Source organism: Ustilago hordei (genome assembly GCF_900519145.1).
Source record: "Ustilago hordei strain Uho2 genome assembly, contig: UHO2_contig_10, whole genome shotgun sequence".
Taxonomy (NCBI): Eukaryota; Fungi; Basidiomycota; class Ustilaginomycetes; order Ustilaginales; family Ustilaginaceae; genus Ustilago; species Ustilago hordei.
The window spans coordinates 530,545-554,336 of record NW_024545254.1 but is presented as its reverse complement, the minus strand read 5'-3'; the positions used below and the strand labels follow the sequence as shown (position 1 = coordinate 554,336).

At 51.0% G+C, this 23,792-nt stretch overlaps 8 protein-coding genes across 8 annotated transcripts; 3 read left to right on the top strand and 5 right to left on the bottom strand.

The window, feature by feature from the left end:
- Positions 1–194: 194 nt before the first annotated feature.
- UHO2_04762 (uncharacterized protein) lies at positions 195–4,994 on the bottom strand (the record flags this gene model as incomplete). Its single annotated transcript, XM_041554578.1, has 1 exon — positions 195–4,994. The coding sequence occupies one exon, from the start codon at positions 4,992–4,994 to the stop codon at positions 195–197; it is 4,800 nt and encodes a 1,599-aa protein (XP_041410512.1).
- Positions 4,995–8,445: 3,451 nt separating this feature from the next.
- Positions 8,446–8,808, bottom strand: UHO2_04761 (uncharacterized protein; the record flags this gene model as incomplete). Its single annotated transcript, XM_041554577.1, has 1 exon — positions 8,446–8,808. The coding sequence occupies one exon, from the start codon at positions 8,806–8,808 to the stop codon at positions 8,446–8,448; it is 363 nt and encodes a 120-aa protein (XP_041410511.1).
- Positions 8,809–10,846: 2,038 nt separating this feature from the next.
- On the top strand, positions 10,847–13,315 carry UHO2_04760 (putative peroxisomal half ABC transporter; the record flags this gene model as incomplete). Its single annotated transcript, XM_041554576.1, has 1 exon — positions 10,847–13,315. The coding sequence occupies one exon, from the start codon at positions 10,847–10,849 to the stop codon at positions 13,313–13,315; it is 2,469 nt and encodes an 822-aa protein (XP_041410510.1).
- Positions 13,316–13,388: 73 nt separating this feature from the next.
- UHO2_04759 (uncharacterized protein) lies at positions 13,389–14,079 on the bottom strand (the record flags this gene model as incomplete). Its single annotated transcript, XM_041554575.1, has 2 exons — positions 13,389–13,834; positions 13,914–14,079. 2 exons carry the CDS (start codon positions 14,077–14,079, stop codon positions 13,389–13,391), a joined length of 612 nt encoding a protein of 203 aa, XP_041410509.1.
- A 437-nt stretch (positions 14,080–14,516) lies between these two features.
- On the top strand, positions 14,517–16,790 carry UHO2_04758 (uncharacterized protein; the record flags this gene model as incomplete). The annotated part of the gene is made up of 1 exon (XM_041554574.1): positions 14,517–16,790. The coding sequence occupies one exon, from the start codon at positions 14,517–14,519 to the stop codon at positions 16,788–16,790; it is 2,274 nt and encodes a 757-aa protein (XP_041410508.1).
- Positions 16,791–17,009: 219 nt separating this feature from the next.
- Positions 17,010–17,372, bottom strand: UHO2_04757 (putative 50s ribosomal protein L33; the record flags this gene model as incomplete). The annotated part of the gene is made up of 3 exons (XM_041554573.1): positions 17,010–17,053; positions 17,146–17,252; positions 17,350–17,372. The coding sequence occupies 3 exons, from the start codon at positions 17,370–17,372 to the stop codon at positions 17,010–17,012; spliced, it is 174 nt and encodes a 57-aa protein (XP_041410507.1).
- Positions 17,373–17,944: 572 nt separating this feature from the next.
- On the top strand, positions 17,945–19,154 carry UHO2_04756 (uncharacterized protein; the record flags this gene model as incomplete). The annotated part of the gene is made up of 4 exons (XM_041554572.1): positions 17,945–18,222; positions 18,282–18,425; positions 18,467–18,729; positions 18,811–19,154. 4 exons carry the CDS (start codon positions 17,945–17,947, stop codon positions 19,152–19,154), a joined length of 1,029 nt encoding a protein of 342 aa, XP_041410506.1.
- A 568-nt stretch (positions 19,155–19,722) lies between these two features.
- UHO2_04755 (putative carboxypeptidase 2) lies at positions 19,723–21,504 on the bottom strand (the record flags this gene model as incomplete). The annotated part of the gene is made up of 1 exon (XM_041554571.1): positions 19,723–21,504. The coding sequence occupies one exon, from the start codon at positions 21,502–21,504 to the stop codon at positions 19,723–19,725; it is 1,782 nt and encodes a 593-aa protein (XP_041410505.1).
- Positions 21,505–23,792: the final 2,288 nt, after the last annotated feature.

Genomic DNA, 23,792 nt, shown 5'->3' with positions numbered 1-23,792 from the left:
GTTCTCCCTAGACCTTGTCACATGTTCATCATACAGATCGACCAAGGCCGGAAAACATTGTTCATTTCTACGATCTTATCCATATAAAAAAAATAAAAAATGACAGAAAAACATTGTGCAAGCTTAAAAGTAGAGGTGACAAGAAAACGAGAAAACGAGAAAACGGTCAAGATTGCATCGAGACCAAGCAACATCTAAACGTTGTTCTGTCCATTAGCCTGACCATTGGGCTTGGTCGAAGATGGACGTGGCAAAGGTGAAGTAGTGCCGGCTACTCCAAATTCGGACTGTGCTGCACCCATGGCAGACATGAAGCCAGGATAAGGGGCGCCCATCATGCTCATATGGGGGCTAGTCATAAAAGGCATTCCGCCCATAGGCATGCCCATTGTAGAGGCAGGTGTGCCAGTGGGCGAGCCATGACCGAGCGCCGAACCTTCATGATGAGCCTGTTGCAATGCATTCATGTAAGCCATCTGGGCAGCCTGCATAGCCTGCTGTTGTGCCATCATAGGGTCAAATCCTCCACCCATGCCACCCATCTGCGAGCCACCGAATGCACCCATGTGTGGCATGCCCATCATTCCCACGCCACCCATACCACCCATACCACCCATACCACCCATACCACCCATCATGCCAGACATGATCATCTGCTGGTACATCATCGGGTTAAAGTACGCCATCTGCTGCTGTTGCATCTGTTGCTGCTGCTGTCGCACAAGATCCTCTTCGCGTTGACGTCGTTCAGCGGCGGCACGCTCGCGCTCACGTTCGGTGAGGGTGGCACCAAAGCCACCAGCACCCTTGCGATCGCGCTCGTGGGCAGTGATTGCGCCTAGGAGACCAGCTTGGGGAGGAGGAGGCTTGTTAGGCACATTAACCAGATGGCTGCCCATGGCTCTGGCCTCTGCTTCTTGCGCCTTGGCAGATCGCTCCGCCTTGTCCTGCGCACCGGCTTGAACGAGTCCGTGTGGCGTGAAAACAGTGGTCATCGCACCTGGCTGCTCTTCAGGGTTGAGCTGCAAGAAGGTCTGACGATCGCGCACGATAGGACCCTGAGGTGGCGTGTTGGACCGAGAGTCGTCGCCGTGAGCAACAGCGAGGTGGGTGTTAAACATCGACTGCCGCTGATATGCCTGCATCGAGGGGTGAGTTGGCATCCCAGCTCGTGCAGGCGACTGGCCCGGCGAGGCAGAGCGAGAACCACCGAGCATGCTTGCGCCATAGCCAGAAGTGGATCGCGGGAAAGTACCAGCAGCGCCCTGCATAGCTTGGTCGTTGCTACGCCCAAGACTGCCCGTGGAGTCGGCCAGGTTGACAGGCGAGTCACTTCCTGGGGCGCCACGGTTAGGGCTAGCAGCGGAGCGGGCAATACTGCCAGCTGGCCCAGCCCTGTTAGCAGCGCGTGCATCCTGGTGACTTTCATTGTCCTCCTCTTCGTCTTCCTCCTCCTCTTCGTCTTCCTCCTCCTCACTGTCGTCTACCCAGCCAGGACGACGGATGCCCTTGGGCTTGTTGCCACCAGCGCGACCGGGTCGAGAGAGGGCCTCCTGGTGCGCTTGCGCCTGGAGCTGAGCGGCAGACTTGCGCTCGGCAGCTCTCTTGTTCTGACCGAAGGTGGACGGGTACTGCACGCCAGCCGGACGAGCGCCGAAGTTGCTGTTCGTAGACGTCTGCGTGGTGGTGTTGGGTGCTGGCTGTGTCGCAACGACCGGTGGAACGGGAGAAACTGCGGTATGGTCCGACTCGATAGGTTTGGGGGCGATCTCCTTGGTCCTGAGTGCGGGAGATGAAGGTTGTTCCAGGAAAGAGTAGGCGGCGAGCGCGTCGTCGTTGATGGTGTCGTCCTGAGTCGGGTTTGCCCTTGGCACGGTCTGCGCCTGCTCGGGCTTGACGTGCTCAGCTTGTACAGGGCCAGTTGCTGCTGCAGTGGTTGCCTGTGGCTGGTCAGACGAGAGACGCGTGGTATGAGTGCTTTCGGACTGAATGGCAGAAGTGGCACCGGAAGCTGGCGCGAGACTCTGAGGGCGCGAAGCTTGAGAGCTCTCTTTGGTGACGACATTGCCGCTAGGCGCCGACATGACGACAGGCTGCGAGGTAGGAGCAGGAAGCTGGTCAGAGATGGAAGCCATGTAGAAGAGAGCGCTCTCATCGTAGTTGGTCGGCAAGTCAGAGTCGCGCTTGGTCGAGCGAGGCTCTTCGGTGACGTTCTGCTCTGCACCTCGGCCGGACGGCCCGAACACAGGTGCAGCTCGCGAAGCGACCGACTCGGCTTGAGACGAGGAGGCAGACATGGGCTGGACTCCGGCGTTGGGGCTGAGGTATGTGAGCGAAGATTCAGGAGCGCGGGCCGGCGCGGAACTCTGCATGGAAGCAGGAGCTTGTGACGAAGCAAGGACGCTGCTAGAAGCATCCCGGGGTGAGGCGGCTGGGATTGCACGAATGCTGGCTCGCTCATCAGCCTGGTCGTTGGAAAGCGTTGCAGTGTTGATCGGTGCAACGACAGGGGCCCGTGCAGCGTTGGAGGAGGAAATTGCATTGTTCGGCGGCACCGCAGCGACAGGCTCTGCAGGGGCGGACACAGTTGTGACAGAAGCTGCAGAGACCTGCGTGGTGGTGGGCGTATTGTGCAGGGAAGGCTGAGTTGCACCGAATTGATCGGGACGAGCCTCTCGAGGCGGTCGAGAGGCATCGAAATTGGGCGAAGAGGGACGCTGACGCTGATCGTCAGCAAAGTCGCCCCTAGCTGAATCTCTGAAGGCTTGCGAAATCCGAGGCGGAAGCTCGGCAGGGAGCTCTGCAGCGTCTTCGGGACCTTGGGTATTGGCAACGATGGAAGCTGGGGGCTGGTCGCGACTCGAATCAAAGTCGAAAGGAGGCAATCGCGAGCCGGAATCAGCAGCACTTGCTCGAGAAGCCGTTCGAGGCTCATCTACAGGTGTAAGCGCGGCAGCACTACGGGATGGGATAAGCATGTTTTGAGAAGGAGGTGGAAGCGGCTGGAGGATCTTGGTGCGTTCGCCCCGCATTCGAGCGGCCATGATGCCGTGCAACGAAGCACGGGTAGTGAGATGGTCTTCACGAGCAATCTCAAGGAATTCAGCCAGCTCCCTGTCGAGGAAAAGACGATCTTTGAATGGACCGATGGGATAGGCGAAGAAGGGCGAGATGGGGTCGCGCGCCTCCCAGACAAAGGTTTCAGGACGACCGTAGAGCTTGAAAGAGTCCATAAAGGCGATGAGCCATTTCATCATCTCGGCGTTGGCACCCTTGCTACCAGCAGCTTCGAGCTCGGGCATGAGCATAACCCAACCCGTGCTGCGAACACGATGAGTAGCGGAAAGGACAGTGCTGGAAGGGAAGACGCCCTCAATTTTGAACAGAGAAGAGCCCTCAACCAGCTCGGGACGCGAAGGGTAGACGGCAAAGGCGTGTGCAGCATAGATGAGAGAGGCAAAGGGCTTCTTGTCCTTCTTGTTCTCAAAGAAGCTAGCAACACCAGGAGCGCCATTACTGCCAGGTGGAGGTGGAAGCTCCTTGCCGTCGTTCCCAAGAGCCGCGGGAGCAGCTGTTGAGCTGCTGTTGAGGCTCATGATACTAGAACGATCGCCGCCAGAGGATCCGATCTTCCAAAACTTCTTCTTGGTACCAAACTCTGACTCATCGGGCTTGTGGTCGGTAAGAACCATCCAGACTTTCTTCCATTCGGTGGAACCCATGAAGCGAGCTTTGACCCAACCTTCCATCTTGCCCTTAAGGAGAGGAGACTTGATAGTCATGTCGGAAACTGAGACAGCAGGTGAATCCTTGACACCATCAGGGGTGGACGAGCCGGGAGCGCCGATAGCACCGAGACGAGCACGGATAAGAGCGCCAGTGTAGATCTCCTCGAGGCGGACTTTCTCCCAAGATGCAAGGCGAATGGCATTGATCCAAGCCTGGAGGTGACGGTGTCCGAGGTTGAGCCAGCCAATGACGGTGCGATGTTGAGGCTTCTGGCGATGCTCAGGAGCAAGCCACTGCTCAAGCGACTCGGGAGGGAAGGGAGGAGGATCGCGGAAGCAAAAGATGGTTCGGTTGTTGCCGGCCGAGTTGATAGCGAATGCATGGTGATAACGGCCGCGACTGCCAGGGATGAGCTTGGGATCTTCGATGAGAAGACCGATAAAGTCGACAAAGGAGTCGGTGATGTTGATGTAAGTAGGTGGTACCTCGGTGGCATGCTTTGCTGCTTGCTTCATCTGATCGACGTTCCATAGACTGAGAACAGTTCCAGAAAGCTGAACGAAGCATTCAGACCAGCGGCGCTTGTCGTCAGCGACGTGAAGAGGCTTGCCATCGGTTCCAAGGTCGTCTCGTTTGAGAAGGTAGCCTTCCATGTAAAGCTTCTTCTGTTGCGATTCCTGGAGGCTGAGAGCACTACGTAGGTCTTGGCTCTTGAAGGTGAGAAGAGTTTGAGCGGTTGATCGAATGGACCTGGCTGTAGAGCCGGTGGGAGAAGGAGGTCTTGGGGAAGTTGGGCTAGCACCGCCGACACCACCGTTGGCGTAATAATCAGGATTATCGAGAGGCTGGAAAGCAGACATAGGACGCATGCTGTCTGATCTGAGCGAGCCTGGTTGTTGCGATGACTGCGGCGACTGTGGCTTGTACATTTGACGAGCGGAAGAGTTGAGAAGGACACTGGTCGACTGACTGTGACCGTGGGTTGGCTGAAAAGCTCGGGTTGATGCCGGGTTGGTAGCAACAGCAGAAGGAGCACCAGGGCCAGGCAGAGGAGAGGCAAGGTTGGGAGGAGCACCTTGACGAGTGTTGAAGCTCGGAAAGGACTGAGATGCTGGCATGGTAGAAGATGTAGGCTGAGCCGAAAATGAAGAGGTTCGTGCTGTTGGATCACGAATCTGTTGGTGCGGTTGAGCGTATGCGTCGGATTCGTACGCTGGGCTTGGCCCCGATGTTCGAAAGTCCTGAGAGGGGGGCGTGCTGTTCATGGTCAAGTATGTTGCTTGCTACGCCAGATACGAGGGCAGTCGGCTATCTGTGGCCTCGAGGCCAAACGTCGGGTTGGAATACGAAAGGACACTCCTCCGTACGACGGCGGCGACGAGATGGTCGAAATGAGGTCAGTTATGTGGAGCGAGCAAAGGACAGGGCCGGAAGGGTTAACTGGAAGGGATGAGGGATGAAAGAAGGAGATGAAGCGGTAGAACACCCTTGCTGAAGCCAAGCAGAAGTGGAGATTCGGATGAGCACCAACCACAACCAACAAGAAGAGATAGAGAGAGGGGAGGAGGGGAGCAACTTCTGATACCAACAGCACTGCACTGAATACGAGAGAAGGAACGAGAAAGAGAATCGGCGACAGCAACGGCAATTATCATCAGCAACTTACGTCAGCAACTTACGTCAGCAACTTACGTCAGCAACTTACGTCAGCAACTGTCAGCAACCATCTTTTCGGAGGAGCATTACTCCGAGAGGAACTTTACGCTACTAATTCAAGGGAAGCTGCTAGCCTGCAAAATTCCAGGGTTGGAATTTCTGTGTTTTCAAATTGAAGATTGCAAGTAAAACGCCGCCAATCGGAGCTACTAGCAAGCTCAACTTCATGGGTGTATAACTTGTTGAAAAATGCTTATTATTTCTATTTGTGAGTGCTACAACATGAGCATGTATATATACTTGATCATCATCCTTAACACCTGCTATGTCATAATGAACTCTTCTTTCATATGGCCCCTGTGTTGTCACTTTCTGGTCATTGTCTCTCCCTGAGTGTTATGGTTGTATCATTTATACATCCCACATGCATGTTGATGCATGTCAGTATGCAACTCTGACTCACTATTATCTCACTTGAACTCCACAGACCCCATAGTTCATGTTAGGTTGCTGATGCATCTTCAACTCCCTCCCTTGATGGCATCGTCAACCCTATCAGACATGCAATCCAAGATGTGGCCAGACCTTTTAATGGTTTTGTGAGGATATCTGTGACATTGTCTGCTGTCCCAACAAAATCGATTTTGACTTCTCCCTCCTGAACATGATCTCTGATGAAATGATATCTTGTGTCAATATGCTTCAATTTCCAATGCTTGGCAGGGTCTTTGCTTACCTGGATACATCCTTGGCTGTCTGTCCATAGTGTTGGTGGCTGAGCCTCAATTCCCAGGTCCCTGAGGAGGTATGAGAAGAAGAGGGCCTCTCTTGTCACTTCTGAGGCAGCTACAAACTCAGCTTCTACTGCTGACAGTGCTATGCACTTTTGAACATGTGACCTCCAACTAACCAGGCATCCATATATATATATGTTACTCCTCCTGATGTGCTCCTTCATTTGTTCGTTGGGTCCAATGCCCAATTTGCATCAGTATATGTGACGATATGTTGTCCCAAATGTTTGTTCATTCCATCTCTGAAAACTAGCTTGTACTCACTGGTTTGATTGAGGTACTTTACCAAGTGTAGTGCTGCCTTCCATGCATTGCTTGTTGGGCTTGACATGTATCTTGCTAGTGCTCCTATGGTAAATGATGTGTCAGGCTGTGCAGTGTTAGACACCCATAAAAGTTGTCCAACCAGTTCTTGGTACTGCTTTGCCACTAATGGGTTGCACTTGTTGCCACCCATAACACCTGTTAGGCTCTGCATTGGTATCCATGACTTCTGATCAGTTGTTTGTAGCCATTTTCTCACCATAGCCTTAATATAAGCCATTAAGTCAAGTGTCATCCTCTTTCATACCCTGTCTCAGTCTATGCTTATACCTAGGAACTCCTTCACAGGTCCTTTATCCTCCATTCCCCATTTTGCCATTATCTCATTTTTAGTGCAATCTACTTCCATATGACTGGGTGACACTATGAGCATGTCATCCACATATGCTGTGATGATTGTCATGCTATTGCCTGTTCCTCTTGAGTATAAGCATGGGGCACTTGGCATGCAGTAGAAACCTATTCTTCATAGGTGTGAGTCTAGCTCTACATTCCATTCTCTACCTGATTGTTTTAAACCATATAGTCCTTTCACTAGTTTTAGAGCCTTTCCAGAGGGAACCTTCATCCCAAGCAGTGGTTTTAAGAAAATGTCATGATGCAGTGTTGAGTTCAGGTATGCCTGCTTAATGTCGACACAATCTACTTCCCAGTCTCATACAGTTGCCATAGCCAAAACTCCTCAAATTGACTGGATAGGTGCCACAGGGGCGAAAACCTCCATATAGTCAATACCCTCTCTTTGAGTGAAGCCCCATGCCACTTGTCATGGGCCTGGATGCTCAAGAAGCAGGAGGGTCACGGGTTCATATGGAAGGAGCACAGGTATCGGAGATCTAGTCGATACCAGTAGAGAGCATGGCCGTAGTGCAGTCTCCATGGAGACCATGGACTCCTACAGACTCACATGCAAAGGAGGACAGGGCCAGGCACAGCCACGAGGAGGACCAAGCTCAAGGAGCAGGCACAGCCACGAAGAGGACCAAGCTCAGATGGTTACCACTCAGGGGCTCGAGAGACAAGAGTCAAAGGAACTGTCACTGGTCAAAGGAGAAGGAGCAGTGTATAGGACACTAGCAGGCAGGTCCTGAGGAAGAGGAGCAGTGTCAAAGGAGTCGACACCAGGTCATGAGGAGGAGGAGCAGTGTCGAAGGAGTCAACACCACTCAAGAGGCACAGGGGTGCCAAGCAGGAGAGGCCCCTGAGCAGTACTTGATGAAGAAGGTACTCTCTGGAGAGAGAGCAGGAGCAGTGTTGCTGGCGATGCTGTGAAGAGGTATATAACCATGCTTTCTCATCATCAAAGGTCAAGTGGATCCTCATCCACTCTACACAACCATACAACTAGTCAATACTTTAGAAACACAAGTACTCATTAGTTACAGTCAGCATAGCAGCAATCTATCAAGGTTGCTCCTCATCGTAGTGTGTGTGTTGTATCACCACTACCTGACATCCGAAGGTGCCCATAGCAGGTTAGCGGTCCAGATCAAGATAGAACCGAAGGCAGTAGTCCACTGTGGTCTGGGGATAACCTCAAGCATCAGTCAACACACTGGACACTCGTGTTGACACCACCAACCTTATCACCAACACCATCAACCTCATCATCATCAACACTCACACCAGACCTTGGTGTCATCATAATCTAAGCATTGATATTGATCATGCCAAGCTACCCCTGAACAGAGTGTCCACAGAGGTCAGCTGAAACCTATGATAGTATATACAATGAATGCCACCTGCTGTCATCATGCAACTTGATAGTCACCAAATGACTAGCTCGTCGAGACCAACACTGAGACAATAGCTGTTGCACAACTCGACAGTCACCGAGTATCTCGACAGACCGACCTGGGTTTCTGGCGCGAGACCCCTGACACAATGCATCACATTGACTGATCCCATGTCCAGGCCTCTTGCAGATCCAACATCGGAGCCTTCAGGGTCTTGCAGCAACCTTGGTGCTGGTGCTGTCAGTGTCCTTTTTGTCCTTCTTGTCCTTTCCAGGTGGTTCATCCTGGTCATTGCTGCTGGCAACTCTGGCACTGGCTTGTTGGGGATCAACCCTCAGTGTGGGGTTGTTCTCGATCGCTGATTGCCAGATGGATAGGGCAGTGGCAAGTGCACTAAAACTGAGCTGGCTCACAGTGGTGATGGTCTCTTTGTACATTGGGTGTTGGATAGTACACTTTTGTAGATTAGAAAATAGAGTGTCATCAGTGAATGGCTTTCCCAGTAACCTACTCTCCATTTGGATGGTCCTTATTTCTTGGATGAGCTTTTGTGCATCTGAATTGTACATCCTGAGCTCTCCTAGCTGAGCGATTAGTGCAATGCAATGAGATATGGTGGTAGCCTCATTGGTGAGTCCATTTTCAATCTTCTTCCATACATTATGGAACATATGGTGCTCCCTGATGATGTCAAGGATCAGGTAATTGATATTGAACTCTCCAGTGGTGTCGATGGTACTGCATAGTGCATTTGTTAAGGCATCATCAAATGTTCAGTTCCACTTTGGATGTTTCTTGTTGCACACTCCATTGAGGTGCTTCATAGCATAGGGGACACATCATAGGAAAGACTTGATATGGGTGCTCCAACTATAATAGTTGTGCAATGTGAGTTTTGGGACAGGCTCAAGTAGTTTTGCTAGGGTATGAAAATTGTATTGTTTTCCATTGTTGTCATGATCCGAGTCGGAGTCAGTTTCTTCCTCAGCATTGTTGTCAATTGCCTCAGTGTCTGACTCATTGGTGGCCTTGTTGTCAACAGCTTGTGGTTGTGTTATCTTTCCCTTTCTTCCTCCTTTGGCCTTGCTTGTGACAGCTTGAGCTTTGGCCTCTTGTACCATGTTGTCAATGATCCTGGTTGGCTTAGTCAGTAGAGCTTCAGACTCTTAATCAATTGAAGATTGCAAGTAAAACACCGCCAATCGGAGCTACTAGCAAGCTCAACTTCACAGGTGTATAACTTCTTGAAAAATGCTTGTTATTTCTATTTGTGAGTGCTACAACATGAGCATGTATATATACTTGATCATCATCCTTAACACCTGCTATGTCATAATGAACTCTTCTTTCATATGGCCCCTGTGTTGTCACTTTCTGGTCATTGTCTCTCCCTGAGTGTTATGGTTGTATCATTTATACATCCCACATGCATGTTGATGCATGTCAATATGCAACTCTGACTCACTATTATCTTGCTTGAACTCTGCAGACCCCATAGTTCATGTTAGGATGCCGATGCATCTTCAACTTTTCAATTCAGTGTAGAGGTTAGCTCAGTTGAAGTCAGGCGCGAGCTATAACATCATCATTATATAATCATCCTTCAACCCAGATGAGCTTTTCTGGCTGAACACGCCTGCTGCTTTACTCTAATTTCTTTAGCCTCGCGCGACGGCTTGAACATCCCTAATGGGAAAAAAAGCTATGCCGAGACGCCCGTCCCGCTCGAATTTTTTGTCAAGGCGAAATGCTTTGTCTCTCCCTTCTCTGTCGGAGCTGGAAATGAGCAGGAATAGGTAAGCGCCAACCAAGCCAGCCAGGAAAAAGAGAAAAAAGGGGGCCGAACCTCAATTTAGCTCCTTGCATTGAGACTCAAAGTGTGGCTGTTAGATCTGATCTTTGAAACAAAATCTGTATTAGACCCGATGCAAGCTGGTTCGACCAAGCAATGCCCGATCAAAAGTCGATTTATCACGCAAACTGGGAACGCGCCGTGTTCGCGCCGCGATACGCTCAGTAGTCGCTTTGGCATCTCTTCTCCGCAAGTGGACAGACAGACAGCAAAGCAACTCTTTCTCTCTCCCTGGCCGCTGCTCCCTGTCAATCTCCCTTGATATTCTCGCAATCGCTCGGCATTCACCCTGTTCTCTGGTTGCTGGTTGCTGGTTGCTGGTTGTTAGCCTCTACACTATCGACTGCCAGAACCCTTTTCTTCAACGGTGAGTTATCGAAGCATTGCGACGAAATGGAGTGTTGCGCGTTGATCACGTGACCCTTCACTCACAATTGAAAAAATGCGCATCTATCCATTCGCACGATAATTTTTTCTTTCTTTCTTTCTTTCTTTCTTTCTTTCTTTCTTTCGCACGATAATTCTTTCTTTCTTTCTTTCTTTCTTTCTCACACGGCCAAACGGCTCGTTCACCTTCCCGGTCCGAATTACATTTCACACGCAACACTCGAATAACACTTGTTCATCACCATCATCCTCATCACGGTCATCCCTCTGATCCAGCTTGAACACGCCCTTCCCTTCCGATCACAACAAGCTCTGGCTTCGACTCGCTCCATCGACAGCTACAGCGCTAGCGTGTCACCGCTAACACCATGGCAGTCCAGTCCAAGCTTCGTCACGACTCGAACTGGCTTGTACACTTCCTTTCACCACAACAGAGAGGCAAGCAAGCCATCGCTCTTCTTGCCCTTCTCGCCCTCTTCTCCCTTCGCAGCCGACTCAACCAATATCTTCATAACCAGAACCTGGGCAAGCTTGCGAGAAGAGCTTCGAGATCTGACGAAATCCACGTCGATGATGCTTTAAAGCAGGTCTACCTTCCTAAACCCGATGGCTCTCGCCAACTTCTCGTGCCAGACCGCGGACGTGTATCCAAAGTACCCATAAAGCCGACCAAACTTCATACTTTCCAGTCCCACTTCTCCCTCTTCCACAGGCTTCCACCGACATCAGACGCGGGCGCTGCCAACGCCAAAAACAAGCAGCTCACCGAGGAGGATGCCAAACGCTCGCAGATCGAGGATGCCAAGGCCATGCGTGCAGAGGGTGGTGCCGCCGCTGCTACTGCCAAAAAGGTCGGTGTCAACAAGGAATTCCTCCGTCAGCTCAAGGCTATCTTCCGCATCCTCATTCCCCACAGAAACAGCAAAGAGGTCTTCATTTTCTTTCTACACACCTCTTTCCTTGTCCTCAGAACCTACCTTTCTATGCTCGTCGCCCGTCTCGATGGTATCATTGTCCGTGACCTCGTCTCTGCCAATGGCCGCGGCTTCTTGCGAGGCTTGGGTCTTTGGTTCCTGCTCAGCATCCCTTCCACCTACACCAACTCCATGATTCGCTTCCTCCAGTCCAAACTCGCTATCGGCTTCCGCACACGACTCACAAGATACGTTCACGACCTCTATCTTAATGACAAGGCCAACTTCTACCGCATCATCAACTTGGACGGTCGTCTTGATGCTGCCGATCAGTACATCACCACCGACATTGCACGCTTCTGTGAAACGCTCGCTGCCCTCTATTCCAACGTCTCCAAGCCGGTACTCGATCTGATCATCTTCAACTACGCCCTCAGCCGATCACTGGGCCCGATGGGCATTCTCGGCCTCACTTTCAACTATCTCATCACTGGCTGGATCTTGCGCCAAGTTACGCCGGCGTTCGGCAAGCTCGCCGCCATCGAAGCCAAGCTCGAGGGTGACTTCCGCTCGGCACACAGCCGACTCATCACAAATGCAGAGGAGATTGCTTTTTACAACGGTGCATCCATCGAAGCTGGCATTCTAAACCGCGCCTACATCCGTCTTGTGCGACACATCAACAGCATTTTCAAGATCCGTGTCGCCTTCAACATGACCGAAGACTTTGTTCTCAAGTATGCCTGGTCCGCCGCCGGATATGTCATCATTGCAGCCCCTTTCCTCTTGGGTCAGAAGAAACGACAATGCGAGTCGGCAGATGAATCTGCAGCCCCCTTGAAAGGGGTACCCAAGAAGCCGTCGGTCGACAGCACAGTAGCTTCCAAGACCGAATCCTACATCTCCAACCGTCGTCTCCTTCTCTCACTCGCCGACGCTGGAAGTCGACTCATGTACAGTTACAAAGAGCTCGCCGAGCTTGCTGGTTTCACCAGTCGTGTCTATACGCTCATCTCAACTTTGCATCTGCTCAACAAAGAACGATACCAGTCGATGCCGCGTCCCCTCGATCTGCCCGCAGACAAGCCTTTCTACGACCTCGGTCATATTCAAGGAAAGGTGGTTGCCGGATCCGATTCGCTCGTCTTTGACAAGGTTCCTATTGTCGCTCCGGCACCAGGGCTCGAGCGTGGAGGCGAGGAGCTCGTCAAGGACCTCACACTTTGCGTCAAGCCAGGCGAGCACATCCTCATCACTGGTCCCAACGGTGTCGGCAAGACTGCTATCGCTCGTGTTGTGGCCGGCTTGTGGCCCGTCTTCCAGGGTCGTTTGGAGCGACCCTCGATGCAGGACATCATGTTCCTCCCCCAACGGCCTTACCTTTCGGTCGGAAGCCTTCGCGAGCAGGTCATCTACCCTTACACCTATCCGGAGCATGTTGCCTCAGGCAGGACTGATGAAGACCTGCTTTGCATCCTTCAGGACGTCCACCTCGCCTACTTGCCAACGCGAGAGGGAGGCTGGGAGACTCGCAAGGAATGGAAGGATGTACTATCGGGAGGTGAAAAGCAGCGCATGGGCATGGCTCGTTTGCTTTACCACCGACCTCGCTTTGGCATCCTCGACGAGTGCACCAGCGCCGTTTCCACTGATGTGGAAGGGCTGATGTACGCTAAAGCCAAGGAGCTCGGCATCACACTGATTACCATCTCGCACCGACCTTCGCTCTTCAAGTACCACAAAGTGCTGTTGCGTTTGACGGGAGAGAAGGGTGCATGGGAGACCGACTTTATCGGAGCCGAGACGGAAGAGCTGAGCATGGAGCACGAGATCGAGGATCTCGAAAAGAAGATGGCACAAGTCGAAGGCTGGAAGACTCGAATTGGCGAGATTCAGAAGGAGCTATCCTTCAGCAAGAATTAATCGCACTCGGCTCATTTGAGAGTCTACACTTGGGAGTCAGTAATGCAAGTGATAGCATGTTAACCTCTTTCATTCATCGTGTTCTATGTGGGCTAACGGTGATGACAGCCCATTTGCAATTCCCAGCACGCTCGGCGTTCCAGCGATCCGCTCCACGAGCTCCAGCGCCTGCTAATTCGATCTGCAAAGTGGTTGGATCAGATTCATTCGAGTTTGACCTGTCGAGCTTGAGACTCCACTCCATCCAAGCTGCAGGGCCGGAAGGAGGTCCAGCTGCGCCGCCTTTGCGTTGGGGCTCGCCTAGCGAGCTCACAAGATCTTTACCGGTGATAGCTTGCGTGATGGTAGCTTTGACTTGCTCACTTGCGCTATCATCACGAAGCGCATCAATCTGCAGTGGAAGCATCGGAAAGCATGTCCAGCTTTTGTCCTCGTTGGCGGAATAGATGTCAATGGCTGCTAAGCAAAGGTCGTCAGAGCCCATCTTGGAAGCATTTTTGCCTGGGCAGCTAACTTCGACTGATGTTTAGGTGGAGGAGAGCTTACAATCAGTTCCTGACAGCCCTCTATGCCTGGGAGATGAGTCCTGCGTACTCACACTGCAAGCTCAAGCCAATTGAGCGGTAGTTGTGATAGACGACGTCGGGATATGCCTTGACCTCCGCTTCCAAGCTGTTCGAGACTGCGTGTCCAAGCAGGGCCTGGATTTGCGATTGAGCCGGCCGGCTTCCCAGTAGCCTCGCGAAATCGTCTAGTGTGGTCATTCCCTATGCCAAACGCTGCTGATATGGCTGGAGAGACTGTGTGTTGTGTTGCAGAGGAGCATTATGACCATGTTGGTCAAGGAGATGGTATCAGCTTCTGGTGTTCCAACTGTGTGGTCCGTGCATTATTTTGTGGAGGAATAAAAAGTGACTTTTCTTCGGCGTAATGCGGTCGCCGAATCCCGAAAGATAGACAGACATGGCTTTTCAGCATGTCGATTGCTAGCTGCTTTCTTCATATCATCCCATCTCGACACTTGTTGCCACACCGGCGTACGCACCTCTTCGGACCTCCTCTCTTCTCGCTCACTCCCCAAGATCCACTTTCGATGTCATTGCAGTCTGGGCTCAAATAATCCCCGGGTAGGGACACCGACAGCGTACACGTCTCGTCAGTTCATGAAAGGCCGTCGACAGTCTTGTCCAGCGTCCGCACAATGGACGCATGGTCCAGTCCTTGGGGCGACGACGACTCTCAGAAGACACCGGCAATACCAAGACGAAGCGGCAAGGATGACTCTGCAGATCCTCTCGACAAGCTCACTTCCGCGCCCTTTTCTTCGCTTAATTCCTTTGACGCATCCGACCCCTGGGCCATTGATGCTGCCACTCCCGCAGCAGATCCCAGCTCCTTCCCGGACCCGGTCAGCACGTTGATAAGCGGTGCAGAGGACATCCTTTCGTCTGCTCTACCTTCGTCGACATGGCATGAAGAGTCAGAGAAGAATGCCATTCGCGCGGAGCTTAGTCCAGCAACAGCAACACCACCTCTCAAAGCGTCCTTACCGCCATCTGACACTGGCACTCCAGCGTCTCCCCTTCCACAGCAATCGCTCTCTTCCTATGACCCCTGGATGGCTGACGTGTCCTCTACTTGGGATGTTCAGCAGCGAAAACCATCTTCTGTCGTTCCCACATTAGAAACAGACCCACAACCATCCGGATGGAGCAATGCCGATGCGGCCTTAGCGCGCTCGCACCAGCTCGAACAGCGCTTCTCCTCTACCAAGCTTGATAGCACGGCCCATTCACCCGATTATTATGCCCTGCAGGGCGCGGACAATGACTATGACCGGGAGGAAGGCGAGAACACGGAGAGTAATCTGGATGTGTGGGCAGCAGAGGCGTCTTCCAGGGAAGAGAAAGCAAGACGACTGGATCGAGAGGAGATTGACATGCTCAAGGTGGATGCTCGCAAGCTTATCTCCAGCATCAACACGGAGCAAGAAACACAAGCAAGTTTCGCAGACCCAACCATCAGCGATTCGTCATGGACGCATCTCTTTGGCAGTCAAGGCACACAACGCGACAAGCTTCATCACCTTCAAACGGCGCCTCCGGCACTCATGTCTTCGAGTGGAGCGTTGCGCTCCGATTTGATGCAAGCTAGCCCAGCAACCTTAGATCAGATCCGCAGCACGATTGCAAGGACCGAGAATCGTGGCGTTAGACTTGCGTCTACAGACAACAGTGCTCTCTGGCAAAGAGGTTCACGACCCCTTCCCAAAGCCGATTGGTTACCGGACGGTCTATTCGGAGACACTGACGTAAACGCTCCCCGGAAAGCGACAGCAGGACCGACTGTCAGCAGTTCCAGCACTACATCTGGTCCTGGCTGGATGCAGACCTCGAGCAACGAAGCTCGATCCACTTCTGGTCCCAGCTTCCTTGCGTCTTTCTTCAAAGGTCGTCAGACAAGTGCGTCGAGTGCGGCTGCGATTTCTGACGCCATTCCAAGTCAATCTACTTCACAAACTCAGTCAGGTAGAAACTCGCTGTATTCAATCGGCGCATCGCCTTCGATACCAGCAAATGCACAGTTCGAACCGTATCAGGGCAATGCAGCCAGTAGATACTCGGACGATCCAAGCGGGCCGGATCTCATGTCTCTCGAAACCGGCCCTGCGCCAGCCTCTACGACGAGCTCAGCAGTGCGTCCAGCATCTGCTCAAGTTCAGGGACCTGGTTTGCTGAGCAGATGGAGAAACAGCGGTTTGTTCAAGTCGTCAGCCAAGAAGACTAATCCAGGTTGGGCAGCGGGTTCCCTCAAAGGAGACCATCTAGACTGGCTCGAAGAGCAGGAAAGCACCGACAGCAGAACGAGTCAATATCGCTACGACGAGGAGGAAGATGACTCGTTCGCCAGCTTTCAGAATACGCAGACACAATCGCCTCCTCCTCCTCCGCCGTCAAACGCAGGAACTGATCCGCCCATCACTGCGCCAGCATCAGATCCCTTCGACAATCTATTCGGTCCAGTGTTTCAGAGAAGTCTCAACCCAGGTTCGAGCCCGGCAGCAACGTCATCTGCACGGTCAAGCCTTTCGGCGAGTCGCATAAGTGGCGATGGTGGAATGATGACCATTAACACAAATCTAGGCAGGGCAAGTAGTCTGGCACGGAAAAGTGCCGCATCCCCGTTGCAACCACCGCCGCAGGTGCAGAACAAGAGGTTTTCCATCGTGCCACCACCTCGAGCGAACGCAGCTTCGCCGAAGATAGCCATTCTGGATGTCGGAGTCAGACAACAACAGGCAAAAGATGCTTTTGCTGACTTTTTCAGTGATGCTCCCTCACAGCAGCCCCTCAGCAGTACGGCAAATGCTACCAAAGCTCAGTCAACGCCAATATCGGCGGGATCCGCGCCTACAAAGTCAGCTGGAGGTGCTGCATTGACCGCCGATGACCTCCTGTTCTTCGACAACCTTTGACCTCCTAGTTCGCCTTGCTTCTGCAAATCTATGTAATCATCCGAACCAATTTCCTCGTTCTTTCAAGGCTTTTGTGTCCCCTATGTCTAACCAGTCTGTGCGGCGGGAATCGTCTCTCGACAGCAATTCCGACAGCAGTTTCGATAGCAGTTTTGAGACTCTATCTGGAACAAATGCATTACGAGCGAGTTTGTGTAGAATAATATCGGAGCAGGCCTCTTATTTTGAGCCCTTTGTCTCCTTGAAGAGGACATGCTTTCGTACTATGAAAGAGGAAATGAGCAAGAGGCGAGCCAAGAAATCTCTATTCAGTCGTTTGCCTCAAGGCCGTTGAAGGGTCATCGACTCGACATACCTTTCGGGTCGTACTTCATCATGCTGAGCTTTTCAGCAACTCTTGTTCGGCGTGTTGTGTACATAAAACCTGTGCCTGCTGTTGACAGCATACGGGCGATTACCACACTGATGGAAGAAGACAAAGCAGAGCGCTGGTCAGTAGGTTTTGCCCTCTTTCAGCCGCAAAGTGGCCACATCTGCCCTACGTTGCGTAAAGACATACCGAGCTTTAGACTTGACCGCCATGATGTCGAACAGTTTGGGAGGGTGCGTTGATCAGCGATGATGGCGAAGACGAGAGGATAAAGTTGAAATCAGCAAGCCGATTTTTGCCTCAAAGTTACCTAGGCGTTTTCCGTTTTCCGATTTCCGATTTCCGAACTTTGGGGTTGGTCCTGCTGAAAATAACAATCCAGCAGAGAGCAAAAGCGACGAAGAATCGGGCCGGATCAATCCTTCGTATGATCGGGAAAGGAGATCTAATCATGAATCAGATGGGGCCAATACAACGAGAGATCAGATACAACACAGTCCCACTCATTGTAAGGCTAGGTCATGAAAGAGCATACTCCCATGATAGGTATCAGCCTCACAAATGTATATACAGCTTGCACATAAACTGTCCCACAATTTTACATGTCACCATACATCACTCTAATGCTCAATAGCCATAAGTTGTATTGCCACACTGTCTGATATTGTCTGAAAGCCCTGCTTCTTCTCTCCAAGACTGTGTAAATGATATTGACATTGACTAAGAAAATTGTGCTATGAAGAAGAGCCAATTTTTTTTTTTATTGTGGGACAGTTTATGGAGCATGCTCCCAAATAGTGACACCACTCCATTCCTGACCTTGTGGGCTTTTGACTACAATGAAACTTGCAATGTAACTTGGTGGGCACCTTCATACACATCGAAAGTAGTGATGTGGAAAGTTTCAGCTCAATCAGATGACTGTGAGCAATCTGGCAGCACTTCCAGTCTGACACCATCATATCTATACCATCATGCCAAAAACCACCCCAGAGAGGTGCTGATTGGCACTCTTTCACATCCAAAATGGGGAATCTACCCATTCAGTTGCCAAGCAACTTGGTATGAGCAAGTCTACTGTGAATCACATCAGCAAAAGCACCTCTGCTGATGTTCCAAAGTCAAAGGGGGGCCAGCCAAGAAAACTCCAGCCTTGTCATGTTCACTTCCTGGACCACTATTTCGAGCTCAATTCAACCTCCATGGTCAGGAAAGCATGTCATGCACTGCAGGAGACATTTCAAGTCAAAGCATGCCCAACCACAGTAAGAAAAGCACTTCATTACTGTTGTTACAAAGCATGAAGGTTAGTGAAAAAACCAAAGCTACTCAAGAGACATTACAAAGCCCATCACAAATTTGCTAATGAGCACAAGGACATGACTGTTGAGGATTGGAAGAATGTGGTATGGTCTGATGAGATGAAGTTCAACTTCTTTGGACCAGATGGTAAGCAGTTCTGTTGGATTAAGAATGCTGGCTTCAACAGCAAGCTTGTCAGGCCAATGGTCAAGTTTGGCAGTGGCTCCATCATGATCTGGGGCTGTATGATGTGGGAAGGGGTGGGAGGTATGTGCTTGGTGCTGGGTTCAATGAATTCAGACCAATACATTGATATCTTGAATGACAAGCTTGTGAAAACAATCTCAGATTTGCAGCTTCAGCATGCATACACTGACATCACATTTCAGCAAGACAATGACCCAAAACACATGTCAAAGAAGACAACAACATGGTTGGAAAGCAATAGCATTAAGGTTATGCAATGGCTGGTGCAGTCACCAGACTTAAACCTGATTGAACACCTCTGGCACCATCTCAAAATGCAACTTTCACAGTATAGTACAATTGCAAAGTCCAGGGATGAACTGCTCAAGAGATGTGAAGCTGAATGGACAGCAATCACTCCAGAGACATGTAGGATGCTAATAGAGAGTATGCCAGACCACAACAAGGTGGTTCTGAAGGCCAAAGGAGGGAATATGAAGTACTAAGGTGTTGTTGAGGAGCACTCCATAAACTGTCCCACAATAATAATAATAAATTGGCTCTTCTTCATAGCACAATTTTCTTAGTCAATGTCAATATCATTTACACAGTCTTGGAGAGAAGAAGCAGGGCTTTCAGACAATATCAGACAGTGTGGCAATACAACTTATGGCTATTGAGCATTAGAGTGATGTATGGTGACATGTAAATTTGTGGGACAGTTTACACACAAGCTGTATATCTCACAGAGAGCTCTCGCCACATTCCTTCAGTCAATTTAGTATATGTTTCTGCCTTAAAAGAGTAGTGACATCGTACTTAGACTATCCCCGATCACCAGTATCGGGACCCAAACGATGTCAACTTTCAACAGGTCCTCCTCATTTCTACGCCCACACCGTTTTTCCCTTTGACTTTCATGACGTTCAAGAGCTCATTAGCAGATTGCTACAGCACAGCACTCCATAGACACATGCAGACCTCAGATCTGCTTTCCAACTAAATCTTCTGTTACAGAAGAGAGGCAAGGGGGACATTTAGGTAAAGCTTCTTCGAGTCCTCTAAGGTATTGCTTCAGAATAGGAGAGGTCGTTGGAACCGGTAGCGTGAGCGGAGCATTTCGCCGGTACGCACGGCTTGGCGAGATATGTCTACCGAGGCGCTACTCGTTGGCATCTTGGTACTATTGGTGTTGGGCGCATTTGTGGTATGGTCATAGGTGGCGTTCGAGGGAAGCACTTCAAACTGCATAGTGGTGTTGCCTTGCCGGTAAGTGCTCTTGGCCGGACCGGTGGTTTTGTACGTGCTGTCTGGTGAGATCTTCTCCTTGCCAGTGGCTAGGTCAGTTCCGTTCAGCACCCTCTCGAACATTTCGAGTGAAGCGAGAGGCTGGTAGAAGGGGACTTCATGACCACTCTCATAGATGCGCACAAACGAGAATTGGCCGCTCTGCTTGACTTGACCATGCGCGATTCCATCCGAGGTCTGCAGATCCTTATAGCCAGCCTCTTGAAAGCCTTTGTGCCCTACCTGCTCGGCAATCACTTGGCCACCAAGCCAGTTGCAGTTGTAGTCAGCATCACCGGCGTACATTACCACTTGCACTCCTTGATCCAGTAGCGAGCGCACACCTTCGATCGTGCCTGACTCTCGACCATCGTCACCAGTGTTGCCAAACGCGTTCGACGTAGTGGGAGAGCTCTCGCTGAAGTTCTGCAAGGCTCCGATCGCCTTCTGAACAGCAGGAGTGTTGAGATAATCGACATAGTAAGTGTAGGGGAACGGATCCGGGGAGAGCTCTCGGATGTCATATTCGTCTCTGTTGGCGTACTTATCAAGGATCGACTCTACATTGGAAGCGCAGAATGTATCAGCAGTGCTGCAAACTTGGTTGGTGCCAGTAGCGTAACAATCTCGAATCTGATCTAAGCAGTTGCCCGGCCCAAACATGTTGTTGTACATCATCTCTTCTATCGATGAGTTGAAGGGTCGGTAGTCGTACGTGTTACCCGGCGACACGGTGAAGTTGTAGTATGCAGCATACTGCACGTCAGGAGAATACCAACCGTTGCCGATCATGATGGACTTGAGTTTGATCTTTTGCGCTCTCGCCTCGCCATGACCATTTTGCTCTTCAATGTACTCGTTGAAGACAGGAGCGTAGTGTCCACCGTATGATTCAGTAGCAAAGTGGAAATCCTCGCGCGAGTACTGAGGAAATGCTCCCATGAAGCCCTGCAGTGTGCGATAAAAGTTCTTAGCTGCAACCTCAGTCGAGTTCGCCGTCAGAGTGACGTTGGGTGCCGAATAGGTTCCGCATGTCCCGTAGCCTTGAGCATACTCAGGGCAGGTCTCGTTTGGAAGTACAACGATCGAGTCTGTCGAAGGGTCCACGTAGCCGGGAACGAGCTTGGTGTAAGAGAATCCAGTCGTTGCCGGCTGGTCGATGAAGATCATGTTGCTCGCATTGTTCCAAGCATAAGGGTTATTGACAACCCTGCCGTTCGAATCGATGTAGCAGGGACCAAGCTCTTGGAATAGACCGATCATGGAAGACGAGCCAGGGCCGCCATTGATCCATACCGTGAGAGGAGCTTCCTCTGGACTACCGTTGCGGGTTTCGAAGAACCAAAAGAAGATGTGCTCATCCTCTTCCACATCGACGTAGCCTGAGAAGCTCTTTACGTTGGGATCCGTCTCGCAAGTGCCACTTGGGACTTCCTTGTACCGCACCGGGATGTCGAGATGGCCGGTGGCTGTCTGGTGGTCGGAGGGTGGTTGTACGAACTGCGAAGCAATATGGCCAACCAAAAGTAAGGCAACGAGCGCCACGAACATGATAGACCGTACCGCCATCTTCCTCGACCCTCAGTGTGGGCAGGACTGTCAAGTTGACGTTTTCGAAGGGCACTTCTTGACAGAACAACTCCGTGTCCGTCATATATATACATTTTCCTCCTCTTTGGCCTTTTGCCCCAAACTTTGGCGACCCTTTGCGCATGCATGCGGCAACTGCGTTGATCCAGGCGGGCTGTGGGTCAGGTGCTGCCGCTCTAGCGTAGGAGCGTGAAGCATGAGAGCCGCTGGATAAGTCATTACGGACATCAATGTTCCCAAACTGTACGGCTGTCGTCAGAAGACATGTCTTTGCCTCGCTTAGCTCGAATGCTCGCATGTCGTTTCTATCTCTCGCTGAAGTCTTTTGCGCCGGCTTACACTTGGGCATATCTTCCTGTGCATTGCTATTCGCTCTTCCGACCTTATCTTTGCGGCCCAGACCTGCTCTGTACCTTGGCAATGTCTACTGGATCTACAGTACCTTTCGTTCAGCTGGTTCGGCCACACCGTTCTGCCTGTAGTTTGCAGTCGACCTAGTTGAAGGGTCGTTCTGTGTCAATCAAGTCGTGCGTTTAAAGTCGATGATCACAGCTGATGATTGTGATGATAATCTTTCCTAAGTACATGATGAATCAAGTGTTTATATATGCCTCAATGCCCTCCGTATGTGTGTATGATACTAGGAGCTGATAGGACAGGAGCATGAGTGAGGAACTAAGGGGGAGGAGGAAACACCAGCTATCTGATGACCAGTGTCTTGAGGTTTGGCAGTTGGCCCAGGCAATGCACCAAGTCCAAGTAAGCGAAGTTGGTGATTGGATGTGGGCTCGGCGAAGACTGCATGCTTCTACGCCGAGGTATCACATGCTTTAACTGACCTCGAGGCACCACAACCAGGCCATTTGCTTCCCTGGTCGTAAGCCCTGCTACAGCTCTTTGATAAAAGAATAGAAGGACGGTGTCATAGGACTGGATGGATGCACAGGAAGAACTGGATTCATACAAAGGGACCATGCGCAACAATTGTGGATTGGGCAGATGGAGAGTTCCAGCAGAGTTCAGTGAGATTGGTAAGACCAATGGCTCTATGGCAGGACTTGTCAGGATCAGTAAGAAGCAAAGCTCTACTACAGAATTCAGTGGGAATGGTAGTACCATGTTCATACAGCAGATCTCATGGGGACTGGCTCAAAGATATCTCTATTGCCAATTAGACAGGAGGGCAACAATGGAAAAGGGAGAGGTCACCACCAGATGAGGTAGGGGCCCTACACAACAATGAAATTGGCAAGAGGAGATAGGTGCTGGCATCAAGAGGTAGATGAAAAGGAGGTGCACTGCCACTAGGATGAGGTGGGGCAACCCCTGTCCTTGATGAAGTAACAGTAGCTCTCCTCAATGACGAAGGAACAGGAGGAGCAGTGCTCAATGAAGAGGGTGCTCCCTGGAAAGAGAGAGCCAGAGCAGAGTTGCAGGCAACACTGCGAAGATGTCCTATATAACCATACCTTCTCGTCATAGTGGCCGAGTGGTTCTCCATCCACTCTACACCTTATATCACTAGTTATAGCTTTACCAAAAGTATAGTTAGTATTCTGTCAACAGTTGCAATTGCAGAGCATTGCTTCTAACGTAGTGCATGGGTTGTATCACCACTCATTGACATCATCCAAAGGTGGTTCATACTGTGGTCTGGCTCTCTCAATCATTAGAACCAAAGGCAGTTGTCCACTGTGGTCTGGGGATCACTCAGTCACTTAGTCAGCACACTGAACACTCATGTTGGGGGCAACAACACCAGCAGCACCAGACCTTGGTGTCATCACCATGCATCTATAGTTATTGGTCATGCCAAGCTACCTCTGGACAGAGTGTCCACAGTGGTTAGTCGAAACCTGCAATAACATTCAAGCTATCACATATCCAAGTGAGAAAAGTCATAGAAGGCTTCTATGACAGATCTCAGCAAGAATAGTAATAATGGCCTTTTACCACAGATCTCGATAGGATCAGTAGTAGTTGCAATTCTACTACAGATTTCAGGTTTTAGGTGCGAGACCTCTGACACCCTTCTCATTGAATGGGTCGCGGCTCAGCACACCACCAGCAAGACATACGGCTTCATCAAGTGTGACCTCACCATCATCAAGTCTTGGCACATTGACCTCAGCCTCTCCACAGTCTTTTTCAACTCCAAATGCCTGGCCAGAGCTGTGCAAGGCCTCAAGCGAGTTGTTGGTGATCCTCTCCCCATTGCCAAGCTTGCCCTGACCCTACCCCTGCTCCACCAACTCCTCTGGGCCCTT